General features: G+C 38.3%; 1 protein-coding gene across 6 annotated transcripts in view; it reads left to right on the top strand.

The window, feature by feature from the left end:
* OXR1 (oxidation resistance 1) overlaps positions 1 to 20,606 on the top strand; it is a 446,019-nt gene that overhangs the window by 286,243 nt on the left and 139,170 nt on the right. The window contains exon 1 of one of the 6 annotated variants that reach the window (XM_010863471.1): positions 4,979 to 5,072. The exons of 4 other annotated variants lie outside the window; for them this stretch is intronic. In XM_010863471.1, coding sequence (XP_010861773.1) covers positions 5,054 to 5,072 — 19 coding nt within the window. In that variant the 5' untranslated portion in view covers positions 4,979 to 5,053. Of the gene's footprint in view, positions 1 to 4,978; positions 5,073 to 20,606 lie in introns of those variants that run through there. One more of the 6 variants, XM_010863468.1, reaches the window with a different exon arrangement.

Raw genomic sequence — 20,606 nt, 5'->3', positions numbered from 1 at the left:
CACGAGGAGACAGAAGAAGATTAAGACTGTGTATATCATGTCACTGAATCACCACTGTAACCCCAGTGCTTGGCACAGGCTTGCCTCAAGCTCTAGTTGCTCAGTAAACAGAGTTAATTTTGTTAGTGCTACATGATCTGATTTGGTGAAAGCTCTTTTAAGTAAACTCTACATATAGGAATTTTGTATGACATTTATTTCCAGGAAGACTAGCACACTTGAAATACCCTACATATCACCCAACAATAATCGCTACTGTAAGCAGTTCAAATTTTCTTTTAAAAATCACTCTTAAACATCCTTTCTCTTCTAAAAGGAAATTAAATAGTAAGTAACCCTTCTTATAGAGAAGCTGGGTGTTTTCCCTCAACCAGGGAACATTGCTTTTCCTTGCATCCCCTAAGGGACCTTTGTTTCAGAACTGACACCATGGATCACTTAGCATCTTAACCACATTTATTTACAACTTTGCTCTTCACCTGAGGAGGTAAGTGTTCTTTTGTATTCTGAAGCATGCATTTTGATAAGGGTGTATATCATAATTAAATTTCACATCTCAAATTAAGACTACATCCCTGACTTAATGAGATACTAGCAAAAGTGCTTTATTAATACTGTGTTGTGCTGTGCTTAGTCACTCAGGACTGTAGCCCTGAGTGACCAGGGCTCCTGAGTGACATCAGGCTCCTCTGCCCTTGGGGATTCTCCAGGCAAGAATACTGGAGTGGGTTGCCATGCCCTCCTCCAGGGGATCTTCCCAACCCAAGGATCGAACCCAGGTCTCCCATATTGTAAGTGGATTCTTTACCATCTGAGCCATCAGGGAAGCCCAAGAACACTAGAGTGGATAGCCTATCCTTTCTCCAGGGGATCTTCCTGACTCAGGAATCAAACCAGCATCTCTTGCATTGCAGGCAAATTCTTTACTGATTGAACTACCAGGGAAGTTCCTTTTATACCTGCCAACAATTAACATAAACAGGAACATCACAAGATTCCAAAATTACTCAAGTCTTGGAAAGACTATTTTTCAAAAATTTCCCTTTAGCAAAGGATCCTACCCCTACCATCTTCAAAAAAAGGTTCAGTTTGAACAAGCCCTAGTTGTGTAATCAAGATTTATCCATCACATAAAAATAAAAAAAATTTTAAGTCACATTATCTACTGGAGAGGATGTGGAGAAAAAGGAACCCTCCTACACTCTTGATGAGAATGTCCATAGTGGCTCAGTATGGAGGTTCTTTAAAAAACTAAAAATAAAACTACCATATGATCCAGCAATCCCACTTCTGGGCATATGCCCAGAGAAAACCATTATTCAGAAAGAGTCATGCATCCCAATGTTCATAGCAGCACTATTTATAATAGCCAAAACAGATACAACCTAAATGTCCATTGACAGATGAATGTGTAAAGAAGATGTGGTATATAATGGAATATTACTCAGTCATAAAAAGGAAATAATACCATTTGCAGCAACATAGATGGACCTAGAACTATCATATTGAGTGAAATAAGTCAGAGAAAAACAAATATCATACAATATCACTTATATACAGATGAACTTATTTACAAAAAAAACCACAGACTCACAGACATAGAAAACATAGTTACCACAAGCAAAAAGAGGGTGGGAGGAGACATAAATTGAGAGTTTGGGATTAACATATATACATCGCTGTATATAAAATGGATAAACCACATAGGGAACAATATTCAATATCTTATAATAACCTATCATGGAAAAGTATCTGAAGAAGAATATATATACATACATGTATGTGTGTCTGTGTGTGTGTGTGTGTGTGTGTACCTGAATCACTTTGCTATATACCTGAAACTAACACAACTTTGTAAATCAGCTATACTTCAACAAAAAAATAATAAGGAAAATAGTCACATTATTATAATGAACAATAATGTACACAAAATTTTATATGTTAACACATTGAGTGTTAGAATTCAAATAAGAGAGCTGTAAAGACACACGCATATTGAACACTTGTGAATTAGCCATATGAAAAGTACCTGTGTAAACAAGTATCTACATCTATATATATGTCATATCTACACAAGTTACGTATTTCTCAGTATGTCATCATTTGCTCTTTCTTATTTGCTTACATTAGGAATCTGGTAAGAGCTAGACTCTGTGGTTACTCACTATTCTTACCACAATAAAATTGGAAAAATACTTTCAATAAAAAATTAAGTCTTATTATCATGAATTAATCAAACTATATGATGTAACAGATATAAAGCAAACCAATGAAAAAGTGAACTAAGAAATACATTTTAAAACTAGAAAAATAATCTAGAATGAAAACTGAAGGTGATATAGAAGCAGTAGCATTCCTGACCACAGCACTAAAAATATTTTAAAATCAGAGCTTCTTAGCAACCTGGATCCTAAAGGTGATAGAGAGATAAGGGGAAGCAGTGCTCAAGAGCCAGTGTTTATTTATTGGAAACTATCTTGCTCAGATGCATAATGGACAGTTCTAAGCACAATTGAAAAATTAATTTGGTCTTACAAAAGAACTACACTTAGCTGACAAGTGAGTCAAATCTAGTTCCTATCAGATTCCTAGTGAAAGTGAATAAGAAAGAGCAAATGACAAAATACTGGGAAATATGTATCTTGTATAGATATGAAATGTGTATAGATATGTGTATTTGTTTATACAAGTACTTTTCATATGTCCAATTTACAAGTATGTTTGATATGTGTGTATGTCTTTATATCTCTATAATTTGAATTCAAACACAATGAAGATATGGATAGCATTACTGTCTGTGTGAGATGTAAATATATAAAAGCCCCCATTTTACATTTTCTGCAGATATTGAAAAACATGTTTATGTTTTGTCTAGGGTTTTGTGTGTGTCTCTCTCTTTTTGTGTGTTTGAGTCTATTTTTCTAATATAAAGTCTGCTTCAAAAAAAAAAAAAAAAAAAAGCCAGTTCATTCCTGTATTCTGCCTGCTTGCTGTTGTTTGCCAGGAGTCTGCAGCTATATTAAATTATATAAAGATGAACATTAGAGCAACTTCAAAACCCATCTTTCCTCTCTTTTTGCTTACCATATAAAGCTGCAAGGAAACATTCTGTCATTAATTTTCTATACATACCTAACTCTGCAGAACTTTGAGAATAAGCAGCGTCTCCCAGAGTGGTTGTGTGTGTAACTAGAGAATATTAGTTGAAGCACTTCATCAGAGATAAAGCCTTACCTGCATGTGAGGCATTGTTCACATTAGCATTGCTCTAACGCAGTAGAATGGTATCTAGGACTGAAAAAAGCCAGTCATGTCGTTAAGGAATGGAATGGAAATTAATAGCTATTAAAACACTTATAGCTGAGTTTTGGGAACTTTACCAGAAGTTTCACACTGTTCGTCTTACTACTTAATAGCATTTGTAGGGAATACTGCTGGAAGTCTTAAAGAGACCAAATAATTTGTGGTGGTTACAAAGGTAGCTCCATAGAAGATTAGCTATCATACCTTTTCATTTGAGAACAAATCATATTGCCAGTGCAGACCATTGCCCTCTAAAATTGTGTTGGTTTGGTCAGGTACTTTACTTACTGATGGGTAGCCTATTGTAGAACTGTCAGAACTCAACAAATGCCAAAAGTTCTGTATTGCATGCAAAATCATGGTCTTACTATATTACACAGAAATGACAATGTTGTGAATTTGGTGGTATTCATGAACTCCATTGTCTTTATAATCATTGTCTGTTCATTACAATGTACTAACTCTGCAGACAGTTTTCAGTGACATGTAGATCTTTTTTAACTTGCCCCTGAAACCCACCTATTGTGGCAGACAGTAGACCTTGGATCTTTATCTACTAAGTTGACATTTTCTCTATCTGATGATTTTCATCCCTACCTGTCAAATAAAGTACAGTGTTATCATATGTTTATATCCCAGTGAGCTGCCATTGAAGGATTTCATGAAAAATATAAGGGAAATGTAAGGGAAACATCCACCAAAACCTTCTCTAGATTAAGTATATGGACGGGGAGTCTATAGAGCAGGCAGTGGATGGTGCCATCTGCTTTTAAAGGATAACACAGAATGTGAATTAAAGAGGGGTTGGGGGCAGGTAGGAAAGGGGATTATTACGACTCTTATCCATTCATTCACTTGCTAAGTTGCAGAACTGTTACTAGTATGATGTACTCTCTCCTTGTCCCATCAGGGAGAAAACACAGAAGGAAATAACTGTAATGCAAAGCAATGTGCACTATATCATGACAATGCAGATGGAGGTTCTGGAGGAAAAAAAATCACACTTATGTTTGGATTATTAGCTCATCAACTAATAACATATTTAAATATTTGTAAAGGTATAAATATTGGGGCTTCCCTGGTGGTTCAGTGGTGAAGAATCTGCCTGCCAATGCAGGAAACGCAGGTTTGATCCATGGGTCAGGAAGATCCCCTGGAGAAGGAAATGGCAACCCACTCCAGTATTCTTGGCTGGGAAATCTCATGGACCAAGGAGTCTGGTGGGCTACGATTCATGGAGGTTGCAAAAGAGTTGAACATGACTTAGTCACTAAACAACAGCAAGGATATAAAATACCAACCAGGTTAGGACCCAGCCTTATCAGATCTGCTGAATGTCAGTACTGTTAGGACTAAATAACAGAGATTTGCTGTGCATTGATTTACTTTAAGATAAGAAGAGTACAGAAGTTAGATACTGAGTTCTGTTCTCTCACTCTATGAGAGACTTTAGAGGGTCCACTTAGTAACTTACTAGGCAGAGCATACTGGCACTGTTTCCAGAGTGTTCAGTGAACCAAGAATGAGGCTGCAGTCAGAAAGCGGATGCAGTGGGTTTCCTGTGTGCAGAAACCTCTGAATCTGAGTCTTGAACACTGCCACCAGATGTCAGGGCCTGGAGGAGAGGGCAGTCTCTCCCAGGAAGGAAGTGTTGTATTACCTGAGGAAGCACAGGAACCAAAATCCCGTCCTCTCTTCCTGAGAGCAGCTCACTGCTGGCTGAATAGGGTTTGAAGGGAGGACTTCAGAAATGCTCTGCCTACGCAAAGGTATGTGTGAGTGCTCTCAGCTTTAAACCAGTCATTTTAGAAGGTCAGAGAAGGATGACTTTGTTCTATTTTCCAAATCCAGATGAGCCCTGCGGTTCTGTTGGCTGCTACCTCCAGAAAGGGAATGTTTGTTGGTAGTTACCAGGAGGGAGTGACTCTGTTAAAATACTAATCTGAATAGAGGATATAAAAAAAGACTTTCTCTGCATGTTCATTATTTGTCTGTGATTTTCTGTAGGTGCGGCTGCCGTGATTCTGTATGGAGGCACTCCCAGAAATAGATTCAAACATAGTGATTTTAAGTCTGTTTTCATGTCCAGTGGCCATTTGAATATGTCATTGGTGGTTTTTTTTTTTTTTTTTTTTTTTTAGTGCATTCACAGGAAATCATTTGTCGTATTTGTCAATTTGTCATTTGTCATATTTGTCAATTTGTCATTTGTCATATTTGTCTATCTTTTCCATATTACCTTCTCTTGCCCCAAACTGACAGTTTGTGCACAGCTAGGGTAATGATCGTGATTAAGTCATATGCTTATGTTTTTATCACCACTGTGCTCTGAGTTTCAGAGACTGGTATGCATTTCTTTAGATTCTCCTAACCATTCTCTTAAAAGTTTGCTTAAATGCCTTTGTTTTTCTTTAACATGTTATTTCAAGTCCTCTAGGCTCCACTGAAATGTGGAGGGAAATTGATAAGTTTTTGGTTTTTTTGTTTTAAGTTTTTGTCAGACAAGTCAAAATAACTTTATTATTGAGGGGTTGGCCTATGCTTTTCAATGGAAGGAACAAAGACCTAAAAAGATCTGAGGCATGTGAGTAACCTCTTTGTTTTTAATGGCATACAGCAGACGGAATTCATTATTGACTTTTAAAAATGAAATTGTTCTGCATTATTATTTTATTTTTTCTTTTCAAAAGAAGTAAATACTATTACCAGGTTAGTTTTTCCTCAATCACAAACAACTGTGTAACAATATCAGAGTGCTGTGGGATATGCCCTTTCAAATTAGTGATAAATTTATGAGCATAATGCCCAGTTAAAATGTTGAATGTTTTTCTTTTTATTTGGTTAATTTCAAAAGCAATTATTCCACAATACAGGGTAAATTATGTAATATCTTTGCAGAAAAAGAAATGTTTTCAATTAGAAATAAACAATCTAATTTCATTTTTCCAATTCAGCACACAGATTCAGTGCTGGTAATCATAATATCAATAATATGCAAAATGCCCAAGTTAGATATTTAGATGATTGGCTTTAGCCCAAACAACTTTTCATTTTAATCACAGAATCTAAAACTTTTAAGTCATCAAACAGGTTGATAACCAGTCATGCTGCTGCTGCTGCTAAGTCACATCAGTCGTGTCCGACTCTGTGCGACCCCATAGATGGCAGCCCACCAGGCTTCCCCATCCCTGGGATTCTCCAGGCAAGAGCACTGGAGTGGGTTGCCATTTCTTTCTCCAATGCAGGAAAGTGAAAAGTGAAAGTGAAGTCTCTCAGTCGTGTCCGACTCTTAGCGACCCCGTGGACTGCAGCCTACCAGGCTCCTCGGTCCATGGGATTTTCTAGGCAAGAGTACTGGAGTGGCTTGCCATTGCCTTCTCCAGATAACCAGTCATAGCAAAATGTAATTTCCAAGCAACACCCAGTGTTTAAACAATTACATTCAGCTCAAATTTGAGAGGTATCCAAAGTGTCTAAGTTTTCAATCTTTGAGATTTAAAAAATATACAAGAATGGAAAAACCTTTAGACTATAGATGTTACAAAAGTGTGTGAAGCCCTTTTTCAAAGCTGTTGTTTTTAAGAATCATTTCACATACAGCCCAGTGATTATATTTTATAAGATTAGGAGATCCATGCGCACAGGATTCTGGCCACTCCTGAATTTCAGTGAAGCTCTGGGTTGAGTTGGGCCCCGCCTTCCATTCCTCCCACCTGTCCTCCAAGCCATCCTCCCCTCCCCCAGTTGCTTCCTCTTCTTTATTCCTCTCTTCCTCCCTCCTATATATCATATCCCCCTGGCAGTTGCACACCCAGGCATCTTTGTTGCACAAGCAGATTTGTTTTCTCCAACCAGTGGCCATCACTGTAAGACTGAAAGACAGCAATTAATATTTTATACATGGCACTTAAGCCTTTTCACCTAGATTACGCATTTTGCTTCTTTATACCCATCCAAAGGCACTTAATAAATGTTTATTGATTGTCTAGTTAGATTGTATTATGACTGATTTTGAGAATTTCCATACCCTCTGCTGTTACCGGCACTATATTTCCTGGCTTCTAAGACATACCTTTTTTCACATTTTAACTTTTTAAAATCTGAAAGTGTCTTATGATTAGTGGTGTGTCGTGGTTTAATTGACAGGATTTTGCCTTTTTCTCTCTCAGTGGTGCATCTTATAATCAATGCAATCTTGATGAAATACGTGAGTAAAAACTTTAGATAAATACATTACTTGTATTATATGCTAAATGCTATGCATTTCACATTTAAACTCTGTAATAGTATTCTCTTTCTGTTATGTTGCTTATCCATGACTAACTTGGGTCACTTCTCACTACTTTCCTCCACTCTAATTCCTTGTGGTTCTACTTGCTCTTGGACCAACTGCCTTGACTGAAAACCTCTGAAGATACTCCCAGAATTTTATTAGTAAGATAATTACCAATATTTAACAGTACTGATGTGGTTCAAGTTATGGCTCTACTCATTTAAACTATATGTACTTAGTGATTAATAATTGTTCTTAGAGTTTCAAATTACATATTCAAAGAATAGAAATAATGAATAAGTTCTTCATCATGAGATTGTTAGGACAATTTGTAAAAAAATATTGGACCAGTAAAATATTGAATATGAAATGTGTATGACAGCACTTGATAAACTATGAAATACTGTTCAACTATCAACTGTAGCATCAACATTAAAAATCAGACTATTGGAGGAAAGAAGAAATTATAAAATTCATCCCAAATTAAAGAGAGTAAATTCTGCATTTTAATTATCACTGGAAATGATGATGTGACCCATTAACTCATTGACTAAATTGTAAGAAGAACTGTGAAATCTCTCTTCAGAGAACTTCCAGCTTTCGAGTCCAAAGCTGTCTTGAATCCCAGTGCTGAATGCATGCCAGTCTCTGAAAGCTTGTGTCCTTTATTGAATTAGCAGAACCACAGCCCACAGCACCTCTGTGGCATTAAAAATAAAAGATGGTACTTAGATTCCCCAATTCCTTTCCTATCTTTGTTCCTTCCATTTAAGAGTCATATCGATCTGTAAATTACAGTAAGACTTCGAAAAAATAACATAAGGGTGTTTAACAGTGTATTTTGGAATCATTATATGACAAAGTTTTGTCTAACGGAGGAAGACATGGTGGAATGGAGTGGTGGGGAGGTGGCCAGAAATTATTGTTTTTTCTGTGTTTGAATTGATTGCTTGGTCTGGTTGAAGCAACCAAAACTTATTGTCTATTTATTGGGTCCCCAATGTTATTTATTTACCAAGCCCTGTTATACATAAAGACTTAAACAGAATTGGCACATGAACATACATTTTAGTAGAGTCTTCTTTCCCACAGAAAGTCATGGTGTAAGTTAATGCCCACTGGGAAAAAATTCTGTAAGTAATAATACTCCCTGGTCCCAGATATTCACAAAAGAGAAATGATGCTAAATTGATTGAATCAAATCAGATAAGTAACATAGTTATTTCCATCATCAGGACCCTTTTTCTGCCATCAAGAAGATTTCAGATATTTTCAGCTTGAAATTTCATCTTACAATTTGCCAATGAAAAATGAATTCTACAGAAAAACATAGAAACCAAAAGTGCTTTTTAAAAAAAGCTGGTTAGGATATTTGTATGTATTTGAGCATTCTTTAATACTTATATTTCATTGTATTGGCTTTCACAGTTCCAAGAAAATAAAATAACAATCAAAAATAAATGTCATTGCTGTATCTTCAAAATACAGGATACTTCCACGTCAGTTAAAATAGTATTGTTGAATATAAATTTCATTGCTATAGTAAGTATAAAACACAATTTTTTTTTTGGAAGAGAAATATGCTTTGTGCATGCGTTCCTTTTGAAGATAGGGATACTTTCAAGAGCTAGAGTAAAAAAGACAAATACTATATTAAAGGCATGTGCAGGTGAAAAGGGGAATTGAAGGAGAGGGAATTGTGGTCATTTGAAAATCCTGTTTATCTTCTACACTTAAGCTTCCAATGGAGAGTCTGTCATTATCTCATTTCAGTCACTTTATTTTCAAAAGCCAAAAGTTTTCTACTGTGAACATTTTCTCATCTAATAATATATTGGGGGTTAAAACACTTCCCATCTCAACTTATTAATAGTTAACATTTAACACTTATATTGGATGGACTTAATATTAAGTACTATACTAAGTGGTTTACCCATATTAATTCATTAACATCTTAACACATTTTAGCAAAGTTATATAAATCATGCATCAAGCATGTATTAACTCCTGGAAGTTCATGGAAGCACCATTTTTCTAGTTGTTCAGACCAGAGACACTGCTGCATTTTTAAGACTCTTCTTTTTCCTCTTCTACTCTGATCATCCCTGAGATTCAGCTGGCTCTATTCTCAAAATAAATCCGGAATCTGCCCAGCTCTTAGCCACCTGTGCTACTCCCTTCTGGGTCCAAATACCTTAATCTTTCAGCTGCGTTATGGAAACGGCCTCCTGACTGGTCCCCCTGCCTCTGCTGCTTTCCGCACCACCCCTCTACCCGTCAGCTTTCAGGAAGGCAGGTGGAGATATGTGGTACCAAGAATCTCACTGTGTGAATCTCATTGTCTCTCTCCTATGCCCAAACCTCTTCAGGGGCTCCTCTCTCTCAGAGTGAAAGCCAAGCTGAAGTTCTCATCATGGTGCAGTCTTAACTGGTCATCCCCACCTGAGCGCGTGCGCGCACACACAGCGCTTGTTTCCTTCAGTGCCGCTGCATTCCACCTACCTTCGCTGTTCCTTGAACCCACCAGACATGCTCGTTTCTTTCACACGGCTTTTTCAGTTGCTGTTCCCTTTGTCTTGGAGATTCCCAGGTGGCTCAGTGGTAAAGAATCCACCTGCAAATGCAGGAAAGATGGAAGATGCAGGTTGATCCCTGGATCAGAAAGATTTCCTGGAAGACAAAATGGCAACCCACTCCAGTGGAAAATCCCACAGATTAAGGAGCCTGGCAGGGTACAGTCTACAGAGTGTCAAAGAGTTGGACAAGTCTGAGCCTTGGAGGCTCTTCCTATAGAGGCTCATATAGCCAGCTCCCTCATGTTCTTTAGCCTTTTTTCAGGAGTTATAACTTTTCAATGTGACTTTCCCTGGCCACCTTATCTAAAACTTAAAACCCTCCAGCCCCGCCACATTTCATACCTGTCTTCTCTGTGTTGTTTTTTTTTTTTTTCCTCAGCACTTACCAGTAACAAATATGTGTGTTGATATTTATCTTACTAACTGGAATGCAAACCCTGTGAAGAAGAATTTTTTTGTCTTTTTTTTTTCATATTCTTTCTTTTATACCAAGAACAGAGTCAGAATCGGGATTCAAATCCAAGACTTGATTTTGGAGTCTATGTTCAGACCACTCCTTGTTTAAATCACTGAGTAGATCAATTGGAAAAATAGGACTATATATAGATTCAACTATTCTCTGGGATTTTCTGCAATTTGTTTTTCTTCCAGTTAAGGGGAAAATTGCGAGTGCCTGACCTGGCACGGCCAGACATAACAAAGCCTCTTTCCTCCATCTTTCTTTGACTTTTTTTTTTTTTTCCCTAAAAAGAAGGTGTAAGTTTTTAACATGGAAAAGTGTATAAACAAATGACTCCAATCCTACTCATGTTTATGTTCTAGTAGTAATAATAAAGTAACATATGGGCAATGTTAAAAAGAAAAAAGCAACACTCTGGAAAAATACAAAATGAAAGCATTTATTGAATGTCTACTGTGTTCTATAATAAATAAGTGCTAGAGCTCTGTATTTGGTAAGACAAGTAGAATTTAATGAGAAGGACAGACATATATGCAGACAGTTATAATTATGCATTTCATAGAGTGTCACAGTTGGGTTATGTCTACTTCTGAATTGGAATTTAGATGAAACAGCAAATAGAGATCTGCTGACAGCTGAAAGCCGGGCCTTGGAGAGTTGTGGGGCAGGTGTGTAAATAGTAAGTGCGTGCATGTATGCTAAGTCACTTCAGTTGTGTCGAACTCTTTGCAACCTCATGGACTGTAGCTCATCAGCCCCCTCTGTCCATGGGATTCTCCAGGCAAGAATACTGGAGTGGGTTGCTGTGCTCTCCTCCAGGGGATCTTCCAGACCCAGGAATCGAACAGTCATCGCTTCCATCCCCTGCCTTGGCAGGCGAGTTCTTTATCACTAGCGCCACCTGGGAGTGAAAGGGGATTAAATATCTCAAGAGTCAGGAAACACTTTATGAAAGAGGAGGTTGGGGAATGCCAGCAGTAAATGTGACACGTCACAGTTTTGCTTTAGATGACTGGACTAAGTGAGAGAGACTACTTTAAAACAGCATTACATATGCTGCTAAATAGAAATTACAGACAAATCAAGTTATCTGAAGGTTGTGTAAATACATATTGAATTTAATTAGTAAAAGGATATATCATTACTTATCTAAATGCATCATTTGGAAAATTACCAATTGCACATCCTTCCCTACCCACCTTGCTCCTCTGGGAAGTCAGGTTTCCAGCTGATCATTTCTTTGATTTGACAAGGTCGCTGTGAACTTCTGACTGTCATCCAAGTGCTGGCAGTCCCGTCTAGCTTAGTGACAGACTGCTAAGTTGTTACTCAGGGTGTCTGTAAAAAGGACACTATGCCTTTCCATGGTGGTGATTTCTCCACAAACAAGTGAAAAGCAGGCAAGATATTTAAATAGTGTTAGGAAGAAAATATTAATAATAGGAAAAATATAGAGTTATGTGATCACATGAGACTGTAGTAGGGTGGGGCAGCAGTGGGATTAGCTTGGATAATGATGGGGGGCATCTCTGAGAAGGTGTCATTAGAGTTGAGACCCATATGGTGAGAAGCCATACACTAACCAAGTAGAGAGATTGTAAATATAAAGGTTGGAAGATGAAAACAAACTTGGTTTGTTCACAGAACGGAAAAAGTACAACTGGACAAAGTAGTAATAGTCCAGGATGAGGTCTCAGAGTCAGCCAGTGACATAATGTACACTCATAATTGATGTTCATTTAAGCCTAAGAGCATTGGAATTGTTTTTCTTCTTTAAGTGTGTCTCAAGTATAAATCCACTACTATTTCTATCAGTAGTAGAAAATAACTGGAATTTTCTCTGCACTGCATCATTTGTAAAAACCTTTACATGCATTCTCATTTTACTTAAAATTCCTTAACATCCTCATGAAGTGTGTGTGTGTTTGTCGCTCAGTTGTGTCTGACTCTTAGCGACCCCATGGGATGCAGCCCACCAGGCTCCTCTGTCCATGGGATTTCCCAGGCAAGAATACTAGAGTAGGTTGCTATTTCCTTCTTCAGAGGATCTTCCCGACACAGGGATCAAACCCAGATCTCCTACATTGCAGGCAGACTCTACCATCTGAGCCCTGAGGAAAACTTCATGAAGTAGGCAGGACTAACTTTATTTCTATTTTACAGAGAAGGAAACTGTGGTATAAAAATGTTGCATAACATAAGGCCTACAAAGCAGCCCTTCCCCCAGTTACACAGATGTAGGTCATATGATCCCCCATGCATCATCAAAGTTGTCCAAGAGTCAAATCTGTCTTTTAACCTACAGTTAAAATGAACTTGGGGCTTTGGTATATAACTAAAGCCTGCTTGCTCATTGCTGAAAAAAGAGGAACAAAGGAGTTCCTACAATGAATCAAAGAAAAGGTAATCTCAGTTTGCTCTAATAGCCTCTGTGTGTGTGTGTATGTGTTTTATAGCATAAGTTCTTTCAAGGCAAAAAAGAATTTTAAAAATGGAAAAAAAAAACAAAACAAGGCTTTCCATGTGGCTCAGATGGTAAAGAATCTGCCTTAAATGCAATCTGGGCATATTAGAAATATCTCAGGGCTGGAGCTATTAAGCTTGCTTATTAGAGGCAAGTCAGGGTTGTACACTTAACCTCATATTCTTTTTTTTAATTTTTAAAATTAAGTTATCATTTAAGTTATCATGTAGACGTATGATATTTATTGTCTTGGTCTATTAGCTAAGAAAACCCTTTTCACTTTTGTGGATTTATTATATTTTTAAATAGTATTTCCTGTTTCTTGCTTATTATATTTATATTTTCATTTGTATTTCTACAAATGTAATTCTCTGTAAGACATGGCCTTGATTGAAGTTTGGTGACTTTTCTCTTTTAATTCAGTCCTTTTTCGTATTTTTAAATTAGTTTATTTATTTCTCCTTTGGTCTTTGGTTTCTTAACACCTTATCTGTGTGGATGATTAACTCTTAACGATATATTTTTTTTTACTTTAAAAGCATCTCACTTTTCTTAGTTTTTAAAAAATCCTACGTGTTTTTAAAGCTTCAGATAAATATTTCATTTAAGGATGGCTTTTTTCCCTATACTTTCTCTTTCAAGTCTTAAGGCTGATTTCCTGATTTAACATCATACATTTTTGTAATAATCATAACAACCACCACTAAATCTTAAACTTGAAGAAACTATCTCCAGGTTATTATTCACTATTGTTGAGATACTTTTTCTCAGTTTCAAAACTATTAGATAAATAGTCCATAGTTTAATTTATTCCATAATGTAATTCTTCAAGACATTTACAGTTTCTAGTTTTAAATATATAAATATTTAAAGTCAATTTGTAATATATATAATAATATGTTTTAGAGGCAGCTTAATTTTTAATGTACTCTGTAGCTTAAGGGATAGCACATATATTTTATCATTTCAAAATTGCAAATCCTGAAAAACCGAAAATGTCCAGACCCTTATTTTCCTCAAGGTCTTGACTCTTTTTTTTCTATACAGTTAACCTTTCAAGTCAGCAACCACATTTATCTTAAGGTATATGTACATGTTATGCAAACAATTGAAATTGTGGCAACTCTGAGAAAACATGTCTTGTTAATAAAAACTGGATCAGAGCACAAGCAGAAAGGGAAGACTTCAGGATAGAAAAGGTGGTATTTCAAAACTTGGTTTCTCATACATTTCTCAAAGTATATATTCAGACACTGGTCCATAATCAAGATAGCAGTCCTTATGAACTAGCTTCAGTTTTGTTGAGAGAAGACTGGCCATCAACATGTTTTAATCTTCCCTTACTTTCCTTTGTCTTTCAAAGCATATATTTTACCGTTGATAATTTTAAGCAAAAATAGTGAAAAGGGACTGCTGTTCCCAGCAGGAACATTAAATATAGAAAATAGGCTTTTTGAAATAGAAAAAATAAAACATTAGGTATGTGATGGTAAATCAATACAAAGTGAGATATTCTGTTTATATTTTGTATCACCTTTCCTACTGTGGATGATTTACTACTATTGAATCAATACAGGAAACTGATAATGATAACATAACCAATATATGAAGATGACAAAAATGATAAAGCTAGCAAACTACCCAAGTGTTTTTAGAGCTTCTTGTCTACTTTTCCCCTACAGTCAAGGAACAATCGCACTGATACTTGGTTCTTCCAGTACCAGCAAGGGACTTACTTGCTGTCTTTTCAGAGGTGATTAAGCTTCATGCCACTTGCTAACAAAGACGACCAATTTGAAAAGAATGCTGGTGCAATTCATAGCTGAAAACGTTAGCTGTAGGGCAAGTCCTAAAGCTTCTGTCATGACAGGATGTAGGAAGAGGTACAGATTGGAGGGGCAGGGGATCTGCCAGCTATTTTTTTCTGAAGCTCTGTAGTGTTGCATTGGGAATTTCCCATACTACTATATCTCAGAGTACTTGATTACAAGGAATTCCTAACTGGACTTCTAACCTTCTTTTCTTTCTTCATGCCCTTCCAATCCATTATCCACACTACCATCTTAATGATCTTTCTGAAACGTATTAATGGGACTGATTGGTTCTCTCTTTTAAAAATCCTCTTAAGATTTACCATTGCCTGCTACATATATTCCGAGTCCTTATGTTACACACACTGTCTTTTATGGTTTGGAACCTACCTTCCTAGCATTTCCTGTGCTCTATATCCTCAGTCCTCTTTGTATTGACCTGATTTTAAGAATGCCTGTCCACTGGATTGTTGCAAGACTTCAGTGAGAAACTATATATAGATTACTCAATAATAGCCAGTATTTACTGAACACTTACCATCTTAGAAGGTGCCAAAGACTGGGCTGAGTCTTTATGTGTATTTTCTCATTTAATCTTCATACAACCTTGTGAGGTATAGACCCTTTTATCTATAATCTCCATTCTCTAAATGAAGAAACAGATTTTGAGAGGTCAGCCAACTTGCCCAAGGTCATACCTATAGCCAGAAATGGAGTTGTAATTTTATCTAGCCAACTACCAAACTGATGCCTTTATAGACTTTGCTGCTGCCTGGCACACTGCCTGGTGTACAATCGGCTTGATTAAATATTCATTAAAACAAACATTACTATAAAACTTACAGTGTCTAGAAAATGACCTTTTTTTCTTGCCTCCATGGTGCAGCAAGGTTAACTGATAAAGCACTTTTTGGCCTCTTTTAAGATGCTCCTATCTCCTCTACGCTGTCTTCTTTCACTTCACACTCACGGACCTGTAGTGTGCTAATTGTTTAAGTATCGAGTGCCTTTCATCTGTGGGCTCTTCGTCTCACACCATATCTTCACTGTCTTTGTGTCCTTGGAGAAGAGCAGTTCAGCAATTGTGAACGAATGGAAGCAGTGAAGCAAGCTCTGAAGAGAATTTTGAAATATGTGGGGTTTTCCCCTTTCTCAAAAATGAGGAATTCCTCCTTCCATTTAATGTGTAAGTGCATTAACATTCTGAATAACACTCAACTGGGTCATTATGAGAGAGCAGAATCAGACTTACGAGGTTGGAGTGGGAAAAGGGAAGATGAACCCTTCTTTTTCTTCAGTCCCCTTTTCCCTACACATGAAAAAGAAGCACATGATAACATTTAGAAATGGTGAAATTAAAATTCTCTTAAAAAATTTTAAAAAAAAAGTAAATTCTCTAAAAAAAAATAGTTGACTAAGATTCAAGTCTTAGCTTTTCTGCCCTTACCCTTTTTACATTTTCTTTTTTCACCCTTTTACCCTTTATACAAGTTACTTACTGTTGGCTCAGACGGTAAAGAATCTGCCTGCAAGGCAGGAGACCCAGGTTCAATCCCTGGGTCAGGAAGATCCCCTGGAGAAAGGAATGGCAATCCACTCCAATATTCTTGCCTAGAGAATTCCATGGACAAAGGAGCCTGGTGGGCTGCAGTCCCTGTGGTCGCAAAGAGTTGGACACGACTGAGTGAGTAACACACTCAGACAAACACAGTTATACCTTCTTTCACAGTGTTTCTCAAAGGTTAGTGAATTAGAAGTGTTAGTCACTCAGTTGTGCCTGACTGTTTGTGACCCCATGGACTATAGCCCACCAGGCTTCTCTGTCCATGGAATTCTCCAGGCAAGAATACTGGAGTGGGTTGCCATTCCCTTCTCCAGGGGATCTTCTCTATGCAGAGATCAAACCCAGGTCTCCTGCATTGCAGGCAGATGCTTTACTGTCTGAGCACCAGGGAAGTCTGAAACAGCACTACTTTTAAGATCTGAGAACTTGAGGGAAATCAACTGATGAGCGCATGGTCACAGAGTGAGTCAGTGAAATGTCTCGGGAATAAATCTGTTCATCTGACTGCTAGTTCAGGGTTCTACACATCCAGCTACATGCCCCTACTGCTGCTGCTGCTGCTAAGTCACTTCAGTCGTGTCTGACTCTGTGCGACCCCATAGACAGCAGCCCACTAGGCTCCTCTGTCCCTGGGATTCTCCAGGCAGAACACTGGAGTGGGTTGCCATTTCCTTCTCCAATGCATGAAAGTGAAAAGTGAAAGTGAAGTCGCTCAGTCGTGCCCGACTCTTAGTGACCCCATGGACTAGAGCCTACGAGGCTCCTCTGTCCATGGGATTTTCCAGGCAAGAGTACTGGAGTGGGGTGCCACTGCCTTCTCCACATGCCCCTAAAGGAGTGATAAATCTTGAAGATGGTACAGTTAGGGCAAGAAATCACTGTCATTGCCACTGCCCATATTCTGTTTCCCCTGCTTAATAGAATAATAATTTTAAACTCATAAATGGGAATATTCTATTGATTAGCGTGTACTATTACGCCAAGGATACCAACAAAGAAATACGTCTAAAATTTACATTATCCCCTAAAATATAGAGAACCAACATATATCAGAACACAAGTATTTCTTAAGTTATAAAACAAATATTCATTATTTGGTATGAAGAAGAGGTTAAACATTATTTTTAATAAACTGCTTTCCTTTTTCTTTTTAACTTGTGTGGCAAGATCCTCCATCCCTAGGTGATATTAAACAACTATAAGGTCTAAAACAGATTTGTTACTCTGGGGGAATATAGTAATAATTTCCCTTAGTCATTGTAAGCTAATACAGTATGATATATCTACATTACAATCCCATATCTTAAGAGGGTGAAACCCCTGCTTCTGTCTATTAATTGGTAGGTAACCCTTAATATCCCACCCACTTGACCTTCTCTGTTTTCTCTTTGTATTGGGAAGTAATGCCTTACCTTTCTGTGTAGAGATAAAAGTCAGCTAATACCTGGCTTTGGTTCCTTACACTGCTACCTGGCAGGTATGCAACCCCTCATTTCTTCATCTGCAACATGGGGATAATATTACTTACCTTCCCCACAAGGTTCTCACCAAGATGAATGACATATGTCTAAAAGCAGGCTTAAATTGTAGAATCCTGAAACTGAAAAGGACCTTCCCAAGGTGAGTCTACTTCACCATGGTAAGGAATTCATGGTAAGTGCTATGCCCAAGAACTTCCCTAGTGGTCCAGTGGTTTTGAATCGGCAATAAAAACAAAAGAATCTGCTTGCCAGTGCAGGGGACAGGGGTTCAACTCCTGGTCAGGAAAGATCCCACGTGCCATGGGGCAACTAAGCCCACAACTACTGAGCCCCTGTTCTGCAGCAGGAGAAGCCACCGCAATGAGAAGCCGATGCACCTCAGTGAAGAGTAGTCTCGTCTAAACACAAGTAGAGAGAGTCTGTGCAGCAACCAAAAGCCAGCATGGAAAAATAAAATTAATTAATTAATTAAAAATATTAAAGTTACAAAAAAATGCTTTGCTCAAGACCAGTTAGCCCATGAGTCATACATCTGAGGCCTTTGCTTGAGTGTGCTTTGTTTTTATTTCCATTTTTTTTTTTTTTTTTTCCACTTGATAGGCACAAGGGAACTGATATGCACGAGGAAGGAATGTAAAGACTATGGTAGAATGAACTCAAAGAGGAAGTAGGTATTCTATGCCAAGTAACGTGACAGCAAATAAGAAAAGAGAACGTACAAGGAAGAACATTTATTGGAGAGTTTATAGCATGCCAAACATACATTAAAACATGAAAAGCTTTTAATTATCCAATGTGTGTTACACAGATAAAATATCTACTAAGAATACTTTTTTAACATATGTGTGTGCCAAGTCGCTTCAGTTGTGTCCGACTCTGTGACCCCATGGACGGTAGCCTGCCAGCTTCCTCTGTCCGTGGGATTCTCCAGGCAGTAATACTGGAGTGGGTTGCCATTCCCTTCTCCAGGGGATCTTCCTGACCCAGGGATGGAACCCTGTCTTTTCTGTCTCCTATATGGGCAGGTGGGTTCTTTACTACTAGCACCACCATCTGGGAAGTGTAGAATTATTCAAAACCACTCCTTGTTGTCCCTGTCTCTGGTACTTTTCTAGGACTGCACACCAAATCCCTTGCTTTAAGCTGTGTTGCCTCGGTGCTGGCTGGAAGTGGAGGGTGCATGAGGAAGTTCAAGGAGCTGAGGTGTGGAGAGAAGTAGCTGCTTGGGTTAGATAAGGGGGTGTCCAGGAGACCTCTCACTCACTAATGACTCTTCAGTGATTTCCAATCTTAGGCATCCAACTGGGTTTTTAAGTCCCTTTTACGAAATGGAAATATTCTCTTAAAATGATACTTACATCTCCGAAAATTCCTTCCTTGACAGTAAATCTACATTTCTCCTCTAATCACATCAGCTTTGATTGGTATGGAGAGGTGGAAGAGAGTGTAACTGAGAGTTTCAAGCCCTTAGGAAAGGGCAGACCTAGATAGAGGTTGAGTGGTAGATATCAAAGGCTACTGAGCGCCAGGAGGCAAAAGAAACTCATTAAAAAAAGAAAAAGATTGGTGAGAAATGCCAAAAACAGCCTTTGGCTGATTTGGTTTTTTCACTTAGGGCATGGAGGTAACCAATTAAAATCTAAAATGTGATACTACCTTTTTTTTATGCTTAAACTTGATATTGAGTGCTGTATTTCATGGGTGCTAGGAAAAGGAACAAGTCAAATTCTAGCATCCTAAGCTGCTGCTACTAAGTTGCTTCAGTCGAGTCCGACTCTGTGCGACCCCAGAGACGGCAGCCCACCAGAATCCCCCTGGGATTCTGGGATTCTCCAGGCAAGAACACTGGAGTGGGCTGCCATTTCCTTCTCCAATGCATGAAAGTCAAAAGTGAAGTCGCTCAGTTGTGTCCGACTCTTCACGACCCCATGGATTGCAGCCTACCAGGCTCCTCCATCCATGGGATTTTCCAGGCAAGAGTACTGGAGTGGGTTGCCATTGCCTTCTCCCCTAGGATCAGCAGGAACCATAATATAAAAGAGACAGTGGAGAGATTACAGAGCTGGAAACTGAAAACCTAAATTCAAACTCCTACTCTAGAAGTGAGGAGTTGCATCTGTCTGTGAGTAAAGACTTCTGATGATACTTATCTAAACATCAGATCAGGTAGGTCGCTCAGTCGTGTCCGACTCTTTGCGACCCCATGAATCAAAGCACGCCAGGCCTCCATGTCCATCACCAACTCCCAGAGTTCACTGAGACTCATGTCCATCAAGTCAGTGATGCCATCCAGCCATCTCATCCTCTGTCGTCCCCTTCTCCTCTTCCCCCAAACCCTCCCAGCATCAGAGTCTTTTCCAATGAGTCAACTCTTCGCATGAGGTAGCCAAAGTACTGGAGTTTCAGCTTTAGCATCATTCCTTCAGATCTAGGGCTGATCTTCAGAATGGACTGGTTGGATCTCCTTGCAGTCCAAGGGACTCTCAAGAGTCTTCTCCAACACCACAGTTCAAAAGCATCAATTCTTCGGCGCTCAGCCTTCTTCACAGTCCAACTCTCACATCCATACATGACCACAGGAAAAACAATAGCCTTGACTAGACGAACCTTTGTTGGCAAAGTAATGTCTCTGCTTTTGAATATGCTATCTAGGTTGGTCATAACCTGTCTTCCA

Source organism: Bison bison, unplaced genomic scaffold (genome assembly GCF_000754665.1).
Source record: "Bison bison bison isolate TAMUID 2011002044 unplaced genomic scaffold, Bison_UMD1.0 scf7180017864491, whole genome shotgun sequence".
Taxonomy (NCBI): Eukaryota; Metazoa; Chordata; class Mammalia; order Artiodactyla; family Bovidae; genus Bison; species Bison bison.
The sequence above is the reverse complement of the archived record's forward strand: the minus strand, read 5'-3'. Positions and strand labels throughout refer to the sequence as shown.